The sequence below is a fragment of the Stegostoma tigrinum genome, chromosome 19, assembly GCF_030684315.1.
Source record: "Stegostoma tigrinum isolate sSteTig4 chromosome 19, sSteTig4.hap1, whole genome shotgun sequence".
In the NCBI taxonomy this organism is placed as follows: domain Eukaryota; kingdom Metazoa; phylum Chordata; class Chondrichthyes; order Orectolobiformes; family Stegostomatidae; genus Stegostoma; species Stegostoma tigrinum.
The window spans coordinates 34,680,820-34,699,232 of NC_081372.1; the positions used below are offsets into that span (position 1 = coordinate 34,680,820).

Here is an 18,413-nt window from a genome sequence, read left to right on the forward strand (position 1 = left end):
CAATCACTTCAAAATATTTTCTGAATTTCATGACTAAATGGTGACAGTGGGCATTGTCACCATCCTCATGGCACAATTCCACTTCACACTTTAAATCAATGCTTAAAGTATGCAATTTGAAAGAGCTTGGAATCAAGAAAGCCAGGGCCTGGAGGTGAGAGCGTGTTTAATTCGGCAGGATGGTGGCATCCCAGAACCTGCCATGTTCCCTCTTCCACCCAAATTAAATGCTGGATGAGAAGGTCCGAACTCCACCTTTCTACCTACTGCCAAATGATGCCCCCTAAGTGGTCAATTAATAACCCAATGTGAACCACTTATGGGCTTGTCCCACTTTGGACACAGTTAGATTTGGCCGATACAGAAAAGAGTCAGTCCACTTGACTGGCAAACCAGCAGCTCATGTTACATCCATTGTGAGACTATTAATTATAATTCTTGTATATCATATCCCCAGAATCCCCCAAAAGAGAGAAAGGCAGAAAGGGCTAAGCACAGGCTTAACAGTAGAAACTGTTGCAGAGCTTAATCATTGGCTTCATGACAGGCTTACTCTGCTGCGTTCTGGGGGCTGAGACTGAGCCAGGAGATACAACAGACTCTACTTGTAAGGTGGGGTGCTGATTTGAATGAAATGCACTGCCACGCTCCCCCCACCAAGCATGGTCATACCTGAAAAGGCAACCTGAACTTGTGCAAATTGAGACCGAGAAGGATGTCCTCTTGCAGAAAGTGTAATCCCTGAACTGTAAACTGCAGGAAGCCATAAGCATGATCCATTGCTTCTAGATGGAAAGGACTGGCTGCAAGACCTTAACTATCTTTTTCCGATGCAACTCCTGCGCTGCACCCGGTGTACAACACATTTGGTTGCCAAGTACATGCTAACACGATTTCTTGTTTCAGGTTAAAGCACAGCATTGTGTTAAGAAGAGAAGAAAGACCTTGCTTTTTATTCTACAGTTTTATCACAAAGAACGAAATACAATACAGGACACAAACAGGCCTTTTGACCCTCCAAGCTTGCGCTAACACATTTTGCCCTTAACTGTTTTCAGTTGTAGGACACATGTCCCTCAGTTCCCTTCCTATTTGTGTATTAATGTAAAAAAAACTTGCAATACAGATCTCTTTTAAAGTGCCCCCCCACCCACCAAAACCTTGAACCTGTGTCGCCTAGTAACTGACCCTTCCACCATTGGAAAAAGTCTCATTTTTTCCACTCAATCTGTGCCATTCACAATCTTATAAACTTCAATCAGGTTGCCCCTCAACCTCCTGTATTTAAACCCATACCAGGCAACATCCTGGTTATCCTTTTCTGCACCCTCTCCAAAGCATCCACATCCTTCTGTTACTGTGGTGACCCGAACTGTACGTAATATTCCAAGTGTGGCCTAACTAAAGTTCCATAAAGCTGCGGGAAAAGTTGTCTATTGTTATAGTCAATACCTTTTCCAATGAAGTTAAGCATGCTGTAGGCCTTTTTAAATACCTTACCTACCTGCGTTGCCACCTTCAGTGATCTGTGGACCTGCACACCAGATCCCTCTCCATACCAGTACTCCTAATGGTTCTGCCATTCAGTGTATAATTTCCACCTGTACTTGACCTTCCAAAATGTATCACCTCACATTTGTCCAGATTAAATTTCATCTGCCATTTTTCTGCCATGCCTCCAGCTGATCAATACCCTGCTGTTACTCCCTGACAATCCCCTTCACTATCAGCAACTCCACCAATCTTTGTATCATTTGCAAACTTACTAATTAGACCAGCTATGTTTTCCTCCAAATCATTTATGTAGACCACAAACAACAGAGGTCCCAGGACAGATCCCTGTCAAACACCACTAGTCACAACCTTCTATTCCAAAAAGCATCCTTCCACTGCTACCGTTTGTCTCCACTGACTTCCACTGAAGCCAGTTCTGTATCCACCTTGCCAGCTTGCCCCTGATACCATGTGGCTTCATGTTTTGTACCAGTCTGCCATGAGGTACCTTGTCAAAGATTTACTGAAGTCCATGTAGACAACACCAGCCTCAGCAATCATTTTTGTCAGCTCCTCAAAAAATTCAATCAAGTTAGTGAGGCACGAGCTCCCCACACAAAATCATGCTGTCCATCATTGGTAAGTCCATTTGCTTCTAAATGCGTATAGATCTTGTCCCTGAGAATTTTTTCCAATAACTTCCCTAATGACCCCCATAGATTAGTCAAGCTGTGGACATTGTGAGATGAGCACCACCCAGATTTCTGTAGATGAGTGAGGGCCTTGCAACCCCATCTACTAAGAGGCCGGTATCCATGTGCATACCCTCCATCCTTGCATCAATGGGATGGTAATTATTCTTACATTGGCTATTGCGCCTCTAAAATAACATCGGCAGGATGTTAAAGATAGGATTCTCTCCCTGGTTCTCTGACTCCTGAGATTATCATCTGCATTGAGCCTGGGAATCCATAATACATAGTTTCTATAACATCCAGACCTCTGAGGCAAAAAATGACTTTTTTCCCCAACAAATACAACAGCAGGATGGTGATCACAGACTGTCAATAGAAGAATGTCCTCTGTTCAAAGAAAGACTCAATGTTGTTAAGGTCTTGGCTGCAGCTGAGTGGAGATTTGACAAATTCCACAACAGGGGTTGTTTTGCGACAGAGTTTGTGCCCATTTCATCAAGCAGACACTCCTGCCATACCCAACTCTGCACTTTTACTTGTAAATTAGAGCTAAGGTCTTTTGAAAACAATAGTAGCTTTCAGTTCAGGGCAGTGATAGCTGAGTGGTTTTGTTGCTAGACTCTCAATCCAGACACCCAGGTTATGTTCTGGGGACCTGGATGTAAATCCTGCCATGGCAGGTGATGAAATTTGAATGCAATTTTTAAAAAAAGTCTGGAGCAAAGAATCTGACGATGACCATGAAACCATTGTCAATTTTGTTAGGAAAAAAACACTTGGCTTGTTAATCAGAAATAATGGGAACTGCAGATGCTGGAGAATCCAAGGTAGCAAAGTGTGAAGCTGGATGAAGACAGCAGGCCAAGCAGCATCTCAGTAGCACCCATCTGATGAAGGGTCTAGGCCCGAAATATCAGCTTTTGTGCTCCTGAGATGCTGCTTGGTCAGCTGTGTTCATCCAGCTTCACACTTTGTTAACTTGGCTTGTTCATGTTCTTTCCTTCTTGAAATGAAACTGCCATCCATAACTGGTCTGGACTACATGTGACTCTAGAACCACAGCAACGTGGTTGACTCATAAATTGCCTTCTGGGCAATATATACTGGACAGCTGGTGACATCCACATTTATGGGAGAATAAAACAAAATATACACTCACTTAAATGGCCATGATATCTGCTTTTGCAGTATCTCTGAACATCATCCCAACCCTTATATTCCATGTGCATTATGGCTACAAATTGGGTTTGCAATCAATCTCTTTTTCCCCGTTTGCAGCTTGCTATGCCACCAATTATGCTCTAAGAGGATGAATGCCAATGGGGTTTGCAAGGAGCAATCCTACAAATAGAATTATATATTAGAGAAGATTATGGACTGAAATAAAACAAGAAAATGGATTCTACTGCACTATAATGAGTAATGAAGCTCAGGGTGAATAGATTTTTGGTTGTTTGTCATGATGCTTTTTAAAAGTCCTTTTTGAAATGGCTGTGTACTTTTACCATTTAGATTTTCAATAAAATAGTTTCAAAACCTTAACTGAGTGCCATGGTTGATGTTACCATATGATTACTATGCCAGAACTCCCAATATTTCTCATCCCAAATCCTTAATCAACCACAGGAAGGTTCACTCCACTCATGCACACTTTTATATTTTGCTCTTTAGTTTCGCCCAAAAAAAATGGAAATTGTATTTTCTGAATATCTGTTTGCAAATTGCATTTAACTTACAGGAGAGTGTGAAGAGTGATGCACAAAGCAACATAACTTGGAATTTAAAACCCATTTGTCAGTCTGACACTAAGCTTGACATCTATTTTTGTCTCATGAATAGCTTCATTTTTATTGTTGCTCCCATGGCTTCAACAACAACATATGAAGTTTCGAGGGACATTTTTCTGGAAAGATTCTGTTTGAAAAACAGAAAGTAACAATCTGTAAACCATCTGTACAGACTGAGATACTATATTGCCTGAATGATCTGAAACTCCTTGAGATATTTTTAAAACTTGCACTCACAGAATATGAGAAGATATTACTTCAATAGATATTTGAGCACATTGCAAGATTTTTCCCTTGATGAATAACTTTATTTTAGGATTGAACATTTTCCCATGCAATCCATATTTAGTGATAGAATTATTAACCAACTGATAGAATTTACACGGGTATGCCTGTTGCTAAAAATGAAATCTGTTTCTTTTCTGAGCTTGCATCATGTTGTTTGCCAAGACTTTAATAGATGCAATCTGGCAGTGCTGTCCAGGCTTATTCTCAACAACTGTACAAATTTAACGGTGTCTTGATTTTCATCTCAAACCCCACAGCTGCTAGTTGTTATGAACACCTTTGATATTGTTCCTACCCCTGGACCAGGAGACCTGAGTTCAAGTCCCACCTGCTCCAGAGGTGTGTGTTCACATCTCTGAACAGGTTGGTTAGAAAAATCTACTACATTTAAAGAAATTACAAAATAAATTAAGAAGAAGTCTCTCTGCAAAATAATTCTCCAGGTATTTGTGTGGTCAACTTTGTGCATCATATATACATTTGTTAACTTGGAGAACATTTTTATGAAATTGTAAAGAATCTCATTTGTTGTATATTTAGGCTTTTATTAGAATCTCTGACAGTGGAAAACCTTCATGAATATATATATATATATTAATTCTGAAAGCAACCGTCCCAATTCTTTCCACATCTTTAAATAGATGACACTCATGAATATGTTGAACATGAAGTAAGTATAAAACTTGGAGGTTCTATTACAGCCTATCAGATTTTTGACCTCACAATCTGACAGCTGGGAGCTACAAATGGAGAAATATTCCACTTCACTGGAACTCCAAAATGTTTCCTACTGTGGACAGCATGTTTAGGATAAAAAGAGATTTGACAAAGGATGATAGGCAGGTTTGATGAAAGACTGTAAATCATTTTGTGAGAGGACAAAAACAATCAGATGTCACAGTCAATGTTAGAATGAATGACACAGGTAAGAAGAGAGTTAAAACCCTACAAAGTTTCATGAACAAAGGAGAAATAAGTTAATAAGATGACAAAGGTAAAAATCTCTGGATTACTCCAAGAGTGAGTGGGTTTGGAACAGTAAGGAAAACACAGCTGAAGAAATTATGTTGAAGGGTGGCTTCAGACATCTGAGCTTTGGTAGGAGTTCCATGTCACCAGGGAGTAGCTCAAGATCAATGGGTTGGACTTCTTCAGGGATAAGACTAATATACTAGCATGGAGATTAACTGTGCTGTGTGGCTGGTATGAACTAATTTGACAGTGGGAGGCATCCACATGAAATATTACAGAAGAAAAAGAAAGAATGTGGAGAATTGGGAACTGGCAAACAACAAAGAATAGTTCAGAACTGACAGAAATGGGAAATGCAAGACAGATGGAGATCAGTTTACTGCACATGTAAGTAAATGTCCATTCTGTACTTAAATGTCTAGCATTTGGGAATAATGCTTGTGAGCTGCAGATGCAAGTGGCCACATGAGACTTTGATATAATGTTCATAATGGAAAACTCACACACGAAGTAGAAGGGTCATTTAATATTTCTGGCTACGATGTGTTCAGGAAAGACGGGGAAGGGATTTAAAAGGGAATGGTGGCTGGCAGTATTTATATCATAGTAGCGTTGGATGGGATGGTATACTTGAATATTCAAAGATAAGATCTATTTGGTTAGGGTTAGGGAAAAATAATGGAACAATTACAATGCAAGGTACGTAGGTCACCAAATAGTCGGAAGGGAGTGAAAGAGCAAATTGCTGAAAAGGACGAGAACTTCAGAGCTGGGTAATTGAACGACTTCCATTATCCTAATATAGACTGGAAAAGTAACAATATAAAAATCATTCAGGTAAAAGAATTCTTGGAATGAATACAAGAAAACCATCATAATCAGCATGTTTCCAGGCAAATGAGGTAGGAAGTAATGCCCAATCTAGTTTTGGGGAATGGAACAGGACTAGTTTAGCATGTTTCTATTCTGTATTTAGAAAACAATGGTAATAATACCATTACATTTAGAGTAATTATGGAAGAGAACAAAGAAAACCAAATCTGAGACTATTAACTGGAGGAGAATTTATTCAGAGATGTGGTCAAGGTGGATTAAGATCAACGCCATTCAGGTAAGGTAGTAAATGATCAAAGGGAGACCTTCAAAAATGACATGTTTAAGAACCAGACGAGATCGTAACTGGGAAAGGAATGACATCCAACACTAGAGCTTTCTGAGCGGTTACTAATATAGAGGTCAAAATTAAATTGAAAAATAAAATCAATGATCAATTTTTGATTCAGTGGAGAATGAGGCTGAAGACAAAAATAGTGAACATACTAAACCATACTACCATAAGACATAGGAGCAGAAGCAGACCATTCAACCCATCAAGTCTGCTTCACCAATAAATAAGATTATAGATGCTCTGATAATCCACAACTCCACCTTCCTACCTTTTTTCCATAACCTTTGATTCCTTTTCCAATTACAAATATGCCTATTTCAGCTTCAGATACACTTAATAATCCAATCTCAACAGCCTATTGTGGTAAAGAAACCCACAGATTCACTACAAACTAAGAAAACAGGAAATAGGAGAGGTAAAGAGAATCCATGAGTAAAGATTAGCAGGTAACTGGGTGAGGGGAAGGTGATGGCCTAGTAGCATTATCGCTAGAGTACTAATGCCGAATCTCAGTGTACCCAGGTTAAAATACTGCCACAGCAGATGGTGGAATTTGAATTCAATTTTTTAAAAAATTGGAATTGAGAATCTACTGATGACTGTGAAATCATTGCCAATTGTAGGGAAAAGCCCATCTGGCCCACTAAGGTTCTTGAAGAAAGAAAATCTACCATCTTTACCTCATCTAGCCTGCATGTGGCTCCAGACCCATTGACTCTAAAATAGCCTAGCACGTCATTCAGTTCAAGGGCAGCTAGGGATAGGCAATAAAATAATGCCAGCCAGCAATGCCTACATACCACGAGTGAACAAATTTAAAACAATAAAGGGAGCCCCAGAGTGTTTCATAAGTGTATGCAAACTAAAAATGAAGACAAGAAAGGATGTGTTGATTCGAGGTCACAAAGGAAATCTTTTTATGGAGGCACAGGGCATGGCTGAGCTACTTAATGAATACTCCGTATCTGCCTTCGCTGAAGTGGTTGCTGTCAATATCACACAAAGAAGGTGGCAGATGAGAAATTGGACAGAATAAAATATATTAAGAAGACGTAATTAAAAGGTTGGTATTACTCAAAGTAAAAAAACTCATAGAAACATCGATAATAGGAGCAGAAGTAGGCCATTGGCCCTTTGAGATTTCTCCACCTTTAAGATGATCATGGCTGACCATCTAATTCAATATCCTGTTGTTATATTCTCCCCACATCCTTTGATCCCTTTAGCTCAAGAACTATAACTATCTCCTTATTGAAAACATTCAAAGTTCCAGCCTCAACCACTCTCTGTGGCAAAGAATTCCACACACGTGTAGTTTGATTGAAATGCGCCCGAGATTGCTGATGGTGAAAAGTGCACAAGCTTCTGGTATGTCTTATAAATGAGTTAGGAGCAGGTGCAGACCATTCAGCCTCTTGAGCCTGGTTTTCCAAATTGACTTAGATATCCGAGTAACAGCAGAGAAATGGAAGAATATAAATAATACACATCCTTTTAGAAATATGAGGAAGGGATAAATCCAGCAATTATCGGTCAAGTTCTTTATATTGATACTGGCAACCTATCAAACATATTAATCCGCTTGTAAACTCATCGGCACTTACAAAAATACCACACTAAATTAAAGCTAGCTTGAATTTATTAAAAGCAGATGCTATTTGACTAACTTGATTGATAAAATACTGGAAGGGGTTGATGAGGGTAATGCATGCAATATGTATATGAACTTTCAAAAGACTGGGTCACATGATAGATTTGCCACCATAATTGAGTACTGGGGAATTATAGGAACAGTAAACACATGGATATGAAATCAGCTAAGGAGCAGAAAGCTGTGGAGAGTTAGTAAGAACTGCCGTTGCTGGAGTCAGAGATAGTACAGTGCGAAGCTGGAGGAACACAGCAGGCCAGGCAGCATGAGAGGAGCAGGAAATCTGATATTTCGCGACCCAAAACGTTAGCTTTCCTGCTCCTCTAATGCTGCCTGGCCTGCTGTGTTCTTCCAGCTCCCAGCTGGGGAGATTGTTTTTCAAACTGAAGGGAAGAGTGAATTGGTGTTCCCCCTGTGCCAGAGTTTAGGACAATTGCTCTTCCAGATGCATGCCAATAACCTAGTCTTAGATCAGCATTTTTAAATCCACCTGGTCAGACATGCCATGATGCACATCAGCAGCAGGTGGAACTGGAACCCAGATTTCTCTAAGCTGGTGGTGGAGATACTGTTACTGTACCATGCAGTCCTATCCCAGCATTGATGGGAGTAATTTGAAAGTTTTCAGATGACACAAAATTTGGAAGCTACAGAATCTCAGATTTAATACAACACAGAAGAAGGACATTGGCCTATTGTATTTGCACAACTGGCAATATTTTAATATAAGGACATGAGTCATCTAAATTCTTTGATTTCACTAAGTGTAAAAACTTATATTAATATCAGCCATTTATCCAAAGCCATGAATGCACCCTTCAATATGATGAGACTGAAGAACTTGGTAAGTGTCCATCATGCAGTATTTTACAATACTTACATGTATAGATTGTGTAAAATGTCTAAACAAAATGATCCAGAATTCAGTAACTTCAGAAACTGATGGTGGTTTGTCTGTTCTCCATTTTTCGTACATTCTCCCCACAACAGTCATCTCGCCCCACCCGACTTCCACAGCTGTGTTCATGTTTTGTTTATTTTGCACTCTGTAGAGAGGACCAATTCTCTCCTTTTCACATCTTTATTTACACCTATTTTACATCTTTTTCTTTCTCCAATATTAACAACACATGTCTTTTGCAGTGGGCCTCTACACAATCTGCCATCTTGCTCATCTTCTGCCTGTGACAAAAGTATTTTAAAACATAGAATATTACAGCACAGTACAGGCCCTTCGGTCCTCGATGTTGTGCCGACCTGTCAAACCGATCTTAAGTCCATCAAACCTACACTATTCCATGTACGTCTATATGCTTATCCAATGACGACTTAAATGTACCTAAAGTTGGCGAATCTACAACCGTTGCAGGCAAAGCGTTCCATTCTCTTACTACTCCCTGAGTAAAGAAACTACCTCTGACATCTGTCCTATATCTTTCACCCCTCAATTTAAAGCTATGCCCCCTCGTGCTCGCTGTCACCATCCTGGGAAAAAGGATCTCCCTATCCACCCTATCTAAACCTCTGATTATTTTATATGTTTCAATTAAGTCACTTCTCAACATTCTTCTCTCTAATGAAAACAGCCTCAAGTCCCTCAGCCTTTCCTCGTAAGACCTTCCCTCCATACCAGGCAACATCCTAAATCTCCTCTGTACCCTTTCCAAAGCTTCCACATCCTTCTTACAATGCGGTGACCAGAACTATACGCAATACTCCAAGTGCGGCCGCACCAGAATTTTGTACAGCTGCAGCATAACCTCTTGGTTCCGGAACTTGATCCCTCTAATAGATTTAAAAAGCTATTTTTAATACCTTTCAGTTCTGAAGAAGATATACAGGACTTGAAATGTTAAATTGTTTCTCTCACAGATGCTGCCAGTCCTGATGAGTTTCTCCAGCATTTCCCATGTTTGTCTTCGATATTCAATTCTGGCAATGGTTCAGTAATCCTGTCAAAATGAAATTTGATTTCATGTTCTTTCTTGACTTTTACATTCACACCTCTTACTAGTCTGACTTCAATAGTTTTTTTGCTATTGAAATAAGGGAGAGGTAAAGCTGCCGTAGTCCCAGGATTGCTATGTCATTAGACAGAGGCAACTGGAGATGGTTTAACCTGAAGGTCACCATGCCACAGACAAGCGGAGTGCCCAGTGTGACCTCAACCTTTATGCTGGGCTACTTTCTGTGTCTGAAGTACAATAGATGTATTTCTCTGTTCAAGGATTGCCTTCAATATATCAGTGCAGTGTTTGTTTGATTTATTTATGATTCCTTTGGCAGCATTTACTGCAGCCTCAGTCGTTCTGTTTGATCGGCAATCATAAGGAAATAACGTGTGGTTTTGAATTTCCCAATCTTTCATTTAATCTTTCACATATTCATTGCTTAATATGTACATGTAAATCCCCAAATTCCTTTCAAGTCATTGCCCTGAGAGAACTAAAGAGAAAGTGAGAGTGTGTGTTTGGGAGGGGTGGTGGGAAAAAGGGAGAGAAAGTGTGTGTGTGTGTGTGAGAGAGAGAGAGAGAGTGAATCTGGATGGGTTTATGAACAGGAAGAGTTTGGAAGGATATGCGCCAAACGCTGGCAAATGGGACTAGGCCAGATCAGGATGTCTGATCAGCATGGACAAGTTGGATTGTAGGGTCTGTGTCTTTGCCCTATGACACTCTCATGAATCATCAGCAGCCCTCCAGGTTATTTAGCTTGGTACTCATTGCAAACACTGCACTGGCTGATGCGGTTTTTGATTTTGTTGCTCATATTTGGCCAGTAGATTATATCACTCACCTTTCTTAGACTTGTCTCAATTCCTTGATGGCCTGCATGGATGTGATTTAGCATCTGTCCTCACAGCTCCTTCAGGATAATGACTCTATTTCTTTTGTACAATATGCTATCTTGGGCTGATGATCTATCACCATCAGACTAATATGTTCTTTGAGCAACAGGTATGTTCTTGATGCCCCCTGGCCATTGTTTTACCACCACTTCTTAAAATGGTTCGAGATTTGCATTTTGTTGCATAGTTTGCTTATTTTGAGCAAGGTGCTTGCCTGTTACATTCAGTGTCTTTGCTGGACGGGTCAGGCAAGCACCTTGCTCAAAATAAGTAAGCTATCCAACAAAATGCAAATCTCTGTCCATTTTAAGAAGTGGTGGTAAAACAATCTGTTTCATGTTGAGTCTGGAAAATGTGATATTCTGTTGTAGCATCCTTCACTTACTTCATTGGGTGCCTGCTCTTGACAACATGTTTGCAATATTTGTCTGCTTCCCTTTCCTGTATGTCACAACAAGATGATATCTCTGTAACTGGAGTAACATAGTTTGCAGATGTTTCAGTGGAGATAATAGGAGCTTGAGGAAAATGCTATGAATAAGAATAAGTTGTCATCTGTCTCTTAGGTGTCAATGAAAACATTCACAAGCAAAAACAAAAGCTCGGTACTAATTCTTGAACTGGGCATAATGTCACTCTGCAAAGTTCTAATGCCCTCTGCCAAGAGGATTACAATAAAACATATCCAACCGGTTCTGAAGGAGAATCAAACTGGACTTGAAGTTAGTTTCTTGGATATGCATATGATTGGTCAACTTTTCAGGACTGGGCTTCCTCCAAATCCTGTCTCATTGGCATCACATTGCAAGATGACTTTATCATTCACAATGTATTATTTTGACGCTGTAGGGGCAGGTCATTGACTTTATTTTAGAAAGAGATCCTTTCAGATATTAAAGGCAGCAGGAAATAGGGGGAGAAAACAGGAATGTGACTTTGAGATAGAAGATTAGTCATGATCATACTGAGTAGTAGAACAGGTTTGATGGGCTGAATGGCCTACTGCTGTTTTTAGTTTCTTTGTTTCTATGTTTGTTAATTAAGAAGCTATCTGTACCTTAGACACATTCAATGTGCCTACCTTCCTTGCTGTTTAGGAAAGAAAGTTCCAAACTCAAATCTCACTAAGATAGCCATGTTTCATTGCCGTGTTAAATGCAATACTGCTTTTGCACTACAGCAAATTACCAATGCTTCTTCAAAAGAATTGTCTAAACTGGGATCTCTACAACCTGGAAGTACAAGGGCTGCAGATGCATGGGAGGATTTCCACCTGTAATTTCCCCATGAGGCTACTTAGCTATATCACCATTCTTTCAATGCTGCTGAGTTAAGATCCTGAAACTCCATTCCTAACGACATAGTTGATTACCTACATGACTTGAACTGCAGCAGCTCAAGAGTGCAGCTCACCGCCACCTTCTCAAAGTGGGCAATCAATGCTGGTGTAGGCAGTGAAACCTGCTCTTCATAAAGAATGAAAAATCCTCTTTATTTCTTATGAAAATTTGTTATAGATTGGAAGTTCTTTCACTGTGACAAGGATTCTTTCTTTGGAATATAACATGTGCTACATCTGGTGTTTTAATGGCTCTGAAGTCTGCATCACAGACAAATTGAATGCTCCTTGAACCAAAGGTCAATGCTACATTTCACTCTTGACATCCATGAATCCCACAGGCATTATGTGTAAGTCTCTTCATTATTTCAATATTTTGGTAATTAGTCTTGTGAGCAGACATAAATATCTAATGCAAAGAGGAACACACTATTAATCTCTCCAGTTTGGAATTCTTGGAATTAAGGAATTTCTGGAATTTGAATTGCCCATTTTATAGAATAACATCAGAACATCTAATGACAATTTCTATCTAAGTTTTTGACTTTCCTTCCTCTATCATTTTCTCCTGCAGTCTTGGTCCTTTCTCTCCTAGGTGCTGTAATTTAGATGTTTACCTGTACACTGTAGAAACAGGACGATTATAATGACCACAAAGATCCTGACTTTCACTGCATCACGACTTGATCCACCACTGTGAGTTGTGAGTTATGTGGGTCTACTCAAAACAAATTTGAGACAACTTGTGTTTCCAGATTTTGGATTTCCCTACCATGAGGTTACAATGTATTAATAAGGAGTTCATTGCTTCTGAAAAACCTACAAAAAATAGTTTATAGAACTAGATTTTGCCATGAATACAAGTTTGGCCAACATTAATCATTATTTCTATGAAAATCAGAAAGCAACTTCTGTTGAGCACACATGTTGTGGTAAGTGTGAGAAACTTGAGGTTAATGCCCTAAGAAAATTTGCCTTTACCTTGAGGCTGGCACAATGGCTCAATGGTCAGCACTACTGCCTCACAGTGCCAGGGACTTGGGTGACTGTGTGGAGCTTGCACACTCTCCTTGTGTCTGTGTGGGTTTCCTCCAGGTCCTCTGGTTTCCTCCAATAGTCCAAAGATGTACAGGTTGGGTGGATTGACCATTCTAAGTTGCTCCAGTGCCTAGGTGGGTAAACGATGGTAAAAGTGGAGTTACAGGGATAGGGTGAGCAAGGGATGTAGGTGTCTGGGTGGGATGCTCTTTGGAGGGCTGGTGCAGACTCAATGGGTTGAATGGTCTCTTTCCTCACTGTAGGGATTTTATGATTCTAAGCCTCCCTAAAATAATACATCTCTTTCTCACTTTCCTCTAAAAGATCCTGTGCTGACAACACTAAAAAGTGACATGAAGTTGAAGGTTTTTGTCTTGTACTGGTCAGAACTGAAACATAAGTTAAACAAACTTTCGAAAGGAAATAACAACTGTATGAGTTTCAAAGCCAGCATGTTGTTGGGTATTTGGGCCACATTTCTAATGACTGGCTGACTATATCAAACAACACAAACTTTAGACTGTCTGCGTCTGACAGCATGCTGCATGTGCTTGGCCAATTCATGCTGGAAAACATCAGACCACAGGGCTAAACTTTCTCAGACCCAAATAATGGGGAGCAATGGCAACTCACTTGCAAAAATAAGAAAATTTGAAAAACAAAATCCTCATTTTTGAGAGAAATAGTCAGACTTTACACCTAAGTTTTGATGAGAATCTCACTAGAAAGCAGTGAGAGGCCTTTTACATGCATTAACGTCTCATTAGTGCCTAATCCCAGCTCATTGATAAGCAGTTTCCTATCTCCCATGCCAGGACTATCCATCCAGTGACAATCAGTGACAATTCCTGAATGCTACCATTATGCTCATATCTTTCAATTCTTATAGTCTTGCTTTGCTTCAATGATCGAATGCCTTTACAGTGATGGTTACGAGGTGACAAGAGTTGCCCTTTGCAACCATAGCTGATAACTCCATTACACAATCCCTGACTGAGGCTGGGCATGGATAAACTGCAACTTACTTGCCTGCCAATGTTTCATGAAGCAGACAACAAGCTTCCTGAAGGCTAGGTTCCAATGTTTGGATTAGTTCTGGGAGGCTTTGCAGTACAGTCCAGACAGACTGTATCACGTAATCCTAGTATGCTGCACTCTGCACAACTGGAACAGGCAAGCAGCCAATGTGTTTGACACTGAAGAGCTTGGAAAGCAATAACACTCATCCAAGGAGGAAGATTTGAGGACATTTAATGAAGCAACACAGAAGGAACATCGTCTTCAACCTAATACGGCTTTGAAGCTTTGTGTGCAACAAGCCAGAGAGGGTTTAACTGACTACACGTTCTAAAAAATGTGAGCTGGGCACAGTGATCAGTCCTTTACTATCAATTTGCTGCTGCTGAAAAGGCAAGCAGACACTGTTTGCTCCAAAAAGAAAACACAGTTTTCTTTGCATTTTGTTTTTTTTACATCTGTTGTTGGTCAATAAATGTTAATTGCTATGACAGTTTGCTGGCTTTCTAGAATGCGTCATTCTCACATTGAGCCATAAGATGTTATGCTACACTGGGTGTTCAGGAGAGAGAAGTATTCCCTTAGACAGAGTTCTAACATGATATGGTGCTATAGACAGGTAGCCAGTGTAGCGTGATTCTTGTAGTTGCATCTTGGAATGGTAGTCAACAGGTGATAATGTAAAACAGCAATACATTTATGAACATGACCTTCCACTACATGCACTGTGAACAGCTATTAATGGCTGACAGTGCTTGACCAATTGTACAACTGAGCTATAAATATACTGGTGGTGCCAGGAATCCCAGGAGAACCTGACAATGATGAGGACTTCTGCTGTTGGTGAACACATGAAAGCGTGAGCAGGTGCAATTGATGTATGATGAATGCATTATGAGGTGACAGAAATGGGCTGTGTTGGAAAGAGGGGTTGGTCTTCCCCATCTAGGTTCCAGTCACTGCTTCAGAAGCTTGGAAGTGTTTTTATACAAAAACAAACATATTTGTTTTATTTTGGTTTTTTTGAACCTGAATTGACACTGCGTCAACTGCTCAAAATTACATTTCCTAATGCAAGCACTGAATACTCATAAGTGATTCTTCTATCTGATTGCTTATGGTCACACAATTGCTTGCCTTATTCGCGCTGGTCCCAGATACCCTGTAGATGAAATCATGCCATTTAGGTGTCTGGTTGACAGAAAGTTGTTTTGCAAATACAAAACTATAGCCAATAACATCACTCACAGCAAACCCTGCCCAATTGTTATTCATCATGAACTAAGTCACATAATATTATCTTTCTTAAACTAAGATCAGTGGCCTCTGTCAGTGTCATTTTTGTTCATGTGTTTTCAATATGAAATACATTCAGATGAATATTTTGTTTAAAAGCAGAAAAGATCTCATTGCAGTTAATGTATTTTCTCAGTTTAATGACTATCTGAGTTTGTTGAGCAAATGGCTTTTAGAATAATACCATCATATTCTGCTGTTGACTTTCTAAATTGTCACACTGTGGTGATACTGCATTTTTTTTATGAAGCCCAGTCCCAAACCACACAGTCATTAAGATCAAAGGATAAAATATGCTATGAGGTCACTTGGACAGAGGTGTGCTGAGATGTTTGCACATATTCAGTGTTTCTCTGTGGAAGCTTTATGTAGTCAGTGCAGTAACGCTGGCTGCGCCTTGAGACACAGAATGACTGAGTCACTAAACTGCTATCCACAGAAAGGGCAAGAACAACTAGAATCTTATGCATTTTAAAGAGCATAACCTGATATTTTAAACTACTATTACTTTACACTGCTCAGCATGTTTTATTTGGAGGTCACCTTATTCAAGGTTAAATGCTGAAACATAAATCGCTCAGTGACCACGGAAATACGTGTTTAACAGCAGGAGCTGTGATTATTTATGCATTTAGTTACAATGGAATGACATAGCAGACATGGCATAAAGCCAAATTGTGGAGACAGAAAAAAAATTACACTGTCAGGGCCAATTGACGATTTCTATATACCTGTCAGATTAGCCATTTGGTGCAGGAATTCGATGGATAGATAAAGTGCAAATGTTTTTTTAAAGAATATTATCAAACATGTCAATTAAAATGCTGTAAAAAGCTGTATAGATTCCTGTATCCATGGGAATTAATCATTTTTCAAGTATGTGGATGTTTTGTATTAAAAATAAAGATGAATTGTGTAGAATTTACATCAATTTTCATAACAACCTATTTATGGCCAGGATTCATTCATCAATTCTGTTATGTATTTTTTTTCTGGAATTATATGCATTGTTCTATGAGCCTTGACAATAGCTTCCTGCTTGTTATCATAAATGTAAACTCAAAAAGGCACTTGATTACTTTGTGCCAATGAATTATTCAATATCGGGGTGTTGCTAATAGGGTGCAAATATTGTATAAGGTTTCTCAAAGTTTTGTTCTTGGACACTGTGCGCTGGGCACCTCCAGTCAACCGACTTTGCACATCAATATGAGTTCTAGTAATTAATGCATACCATGATTAGTATATACCAAATGGTGAGCTAGGAGTACTGAGGTATCAGGGAGTGTGTTGTCTAGAAATGAAAGTTCTTTAAGAGTTTCTTATTACTTGGATTGCTATTGAGAGAAAAGGAGTGAAAATTGATGAGTTTTATGATTTTATGATGAGGTGATGAAGCTGAAAATTTACTCGTGTTTTTGTTCTTCTGTTATCTCCTTGTGTTCACAACAAATTGGAAGCACATAATCACAAAAGCCCTGTTCAGCTGATGGAATCCAAGATTTCTGACTTAATGGTGTAAGGTGTTTTTAATTAAACAGAAGGAATCAGGCTCAAACAAAAGCAGAAAATGCTAGTGAGATTCAGCAGGTTTGACAAAATTTCAGAGCATTAGCTCTATTTTTCGCCCTACAGATGCTGCCAGACCTGTTGTATTTCTTCATCACTTTCTGTTTTTGTTCCAGATTTGCAGCACTCACAGTTGTCTGTTTTTATTTTAATAGCCAGGCTACAGTGTTTGATTATTATTTCTATATTTTGTGGAAAAATTTCACTGTTAGTTCATCTGCACATTTTTTTTTTACCTTACTGCCATTTTTGTCAAAGTAAATGTCTATGAACTCAACTTGGTTAAAAAACCCAGCACTTAACATTTAACTTTTTTTCAAAATCTTTTCTGATTTGAAAATCAAGATCAGAGAACCCAAAGTGTGATGCTTAATATTACTAGTCTTTAATTTATTTTCCATCAAACATTTTTTGTTTTATCAAACCTGTTATTTTAATCATATTCTGTGCCAAACACTAGTAGTTTTGCAGGATGCCTCCTGTGCAATATCTGACTAAATGCTTTCTGAATAAACTTGCATATACTGCATTTCTCATGTCCATGTCATTTTAAATTCAATAATTTTGTCAATATGGTGTGTTTTTAACAAAGTTGATATCGCAACTTCTAGCTTTCAATGATTACGCACGCATCACTAAACACACAGTATTTTAACATCAAGTCATCAAGCTACATTTTCTTTAGCAGAAATCCACTAAGTAGAGTTGCCAGACAGATATGTCATAAAATCACTGGCTCAGCTTTTTCAGTTATTTTTGTAAATTGGCAAGATTACTTTCTGCTGAGCCTATACAATCAGAAAGCCTCTATTTGCTTTATATGTATGTTTAGTGCAGAAAACTACGTGTCAGTTAACCTTGATATCTCGGCAACTATTTGTGAACAACTGTTTCTTTACATTCTCTACAGAGAAAAAGAATGACAGACCACAAGGCATTCTAAAAGTAAATAAATGTTTTCAAATGTTTTCAACATGACATGCAATGTAATTTTCTGATATGTTTCCCCCTTTTGTTCCGATCAACAGAATTATTGTTTCACAGTTAATGGTCTGCCTTCTCAAGTTCATTAGCTCCTATAATTGAATCCAACGTCCCTTACACTCAAGAGCTGAATCATTCTGTACAATTATCCATGAGTATATTTCTGTGATTCATAGGATGTATCAATGTAGCTTTGATGCATGAACTGGGAATAAATAAATGTGTGTTTCTCTATTTCTCAAATGGGTAGAACTGGTGAATATTTTG

The 18,413-nt window shown here is 39.0% G+C and overlaps 1 protein-coding gene across 2 annotated transcripts in view; it reads right to left on the reverse strand.

Moving 5' to 3' along the window:
* fitm2 (fat storage inducing transmembrane protein 2) overlaps positions 1-18,413 on the reverse strand; it is a 275,264-nt gene that overhangs the window by 112,786 nt on the left and 144,065 nt on the right. For both annotated transcript variants that reach the window (XM_059652812.1, XM_059652813.1), the window contains one exon: positions 9,871-10,007. In XM_059652812.1, the coding sequence (XP_059508795.1) occupies positions 9,871-9,959 (89 nt within the window). In that variant the 5' untranslated portion in view covers positions 9,960-10,007. The remainder of the gene's footprint in view (positions 1-9,870; positions 10,008-18,413) is intronic.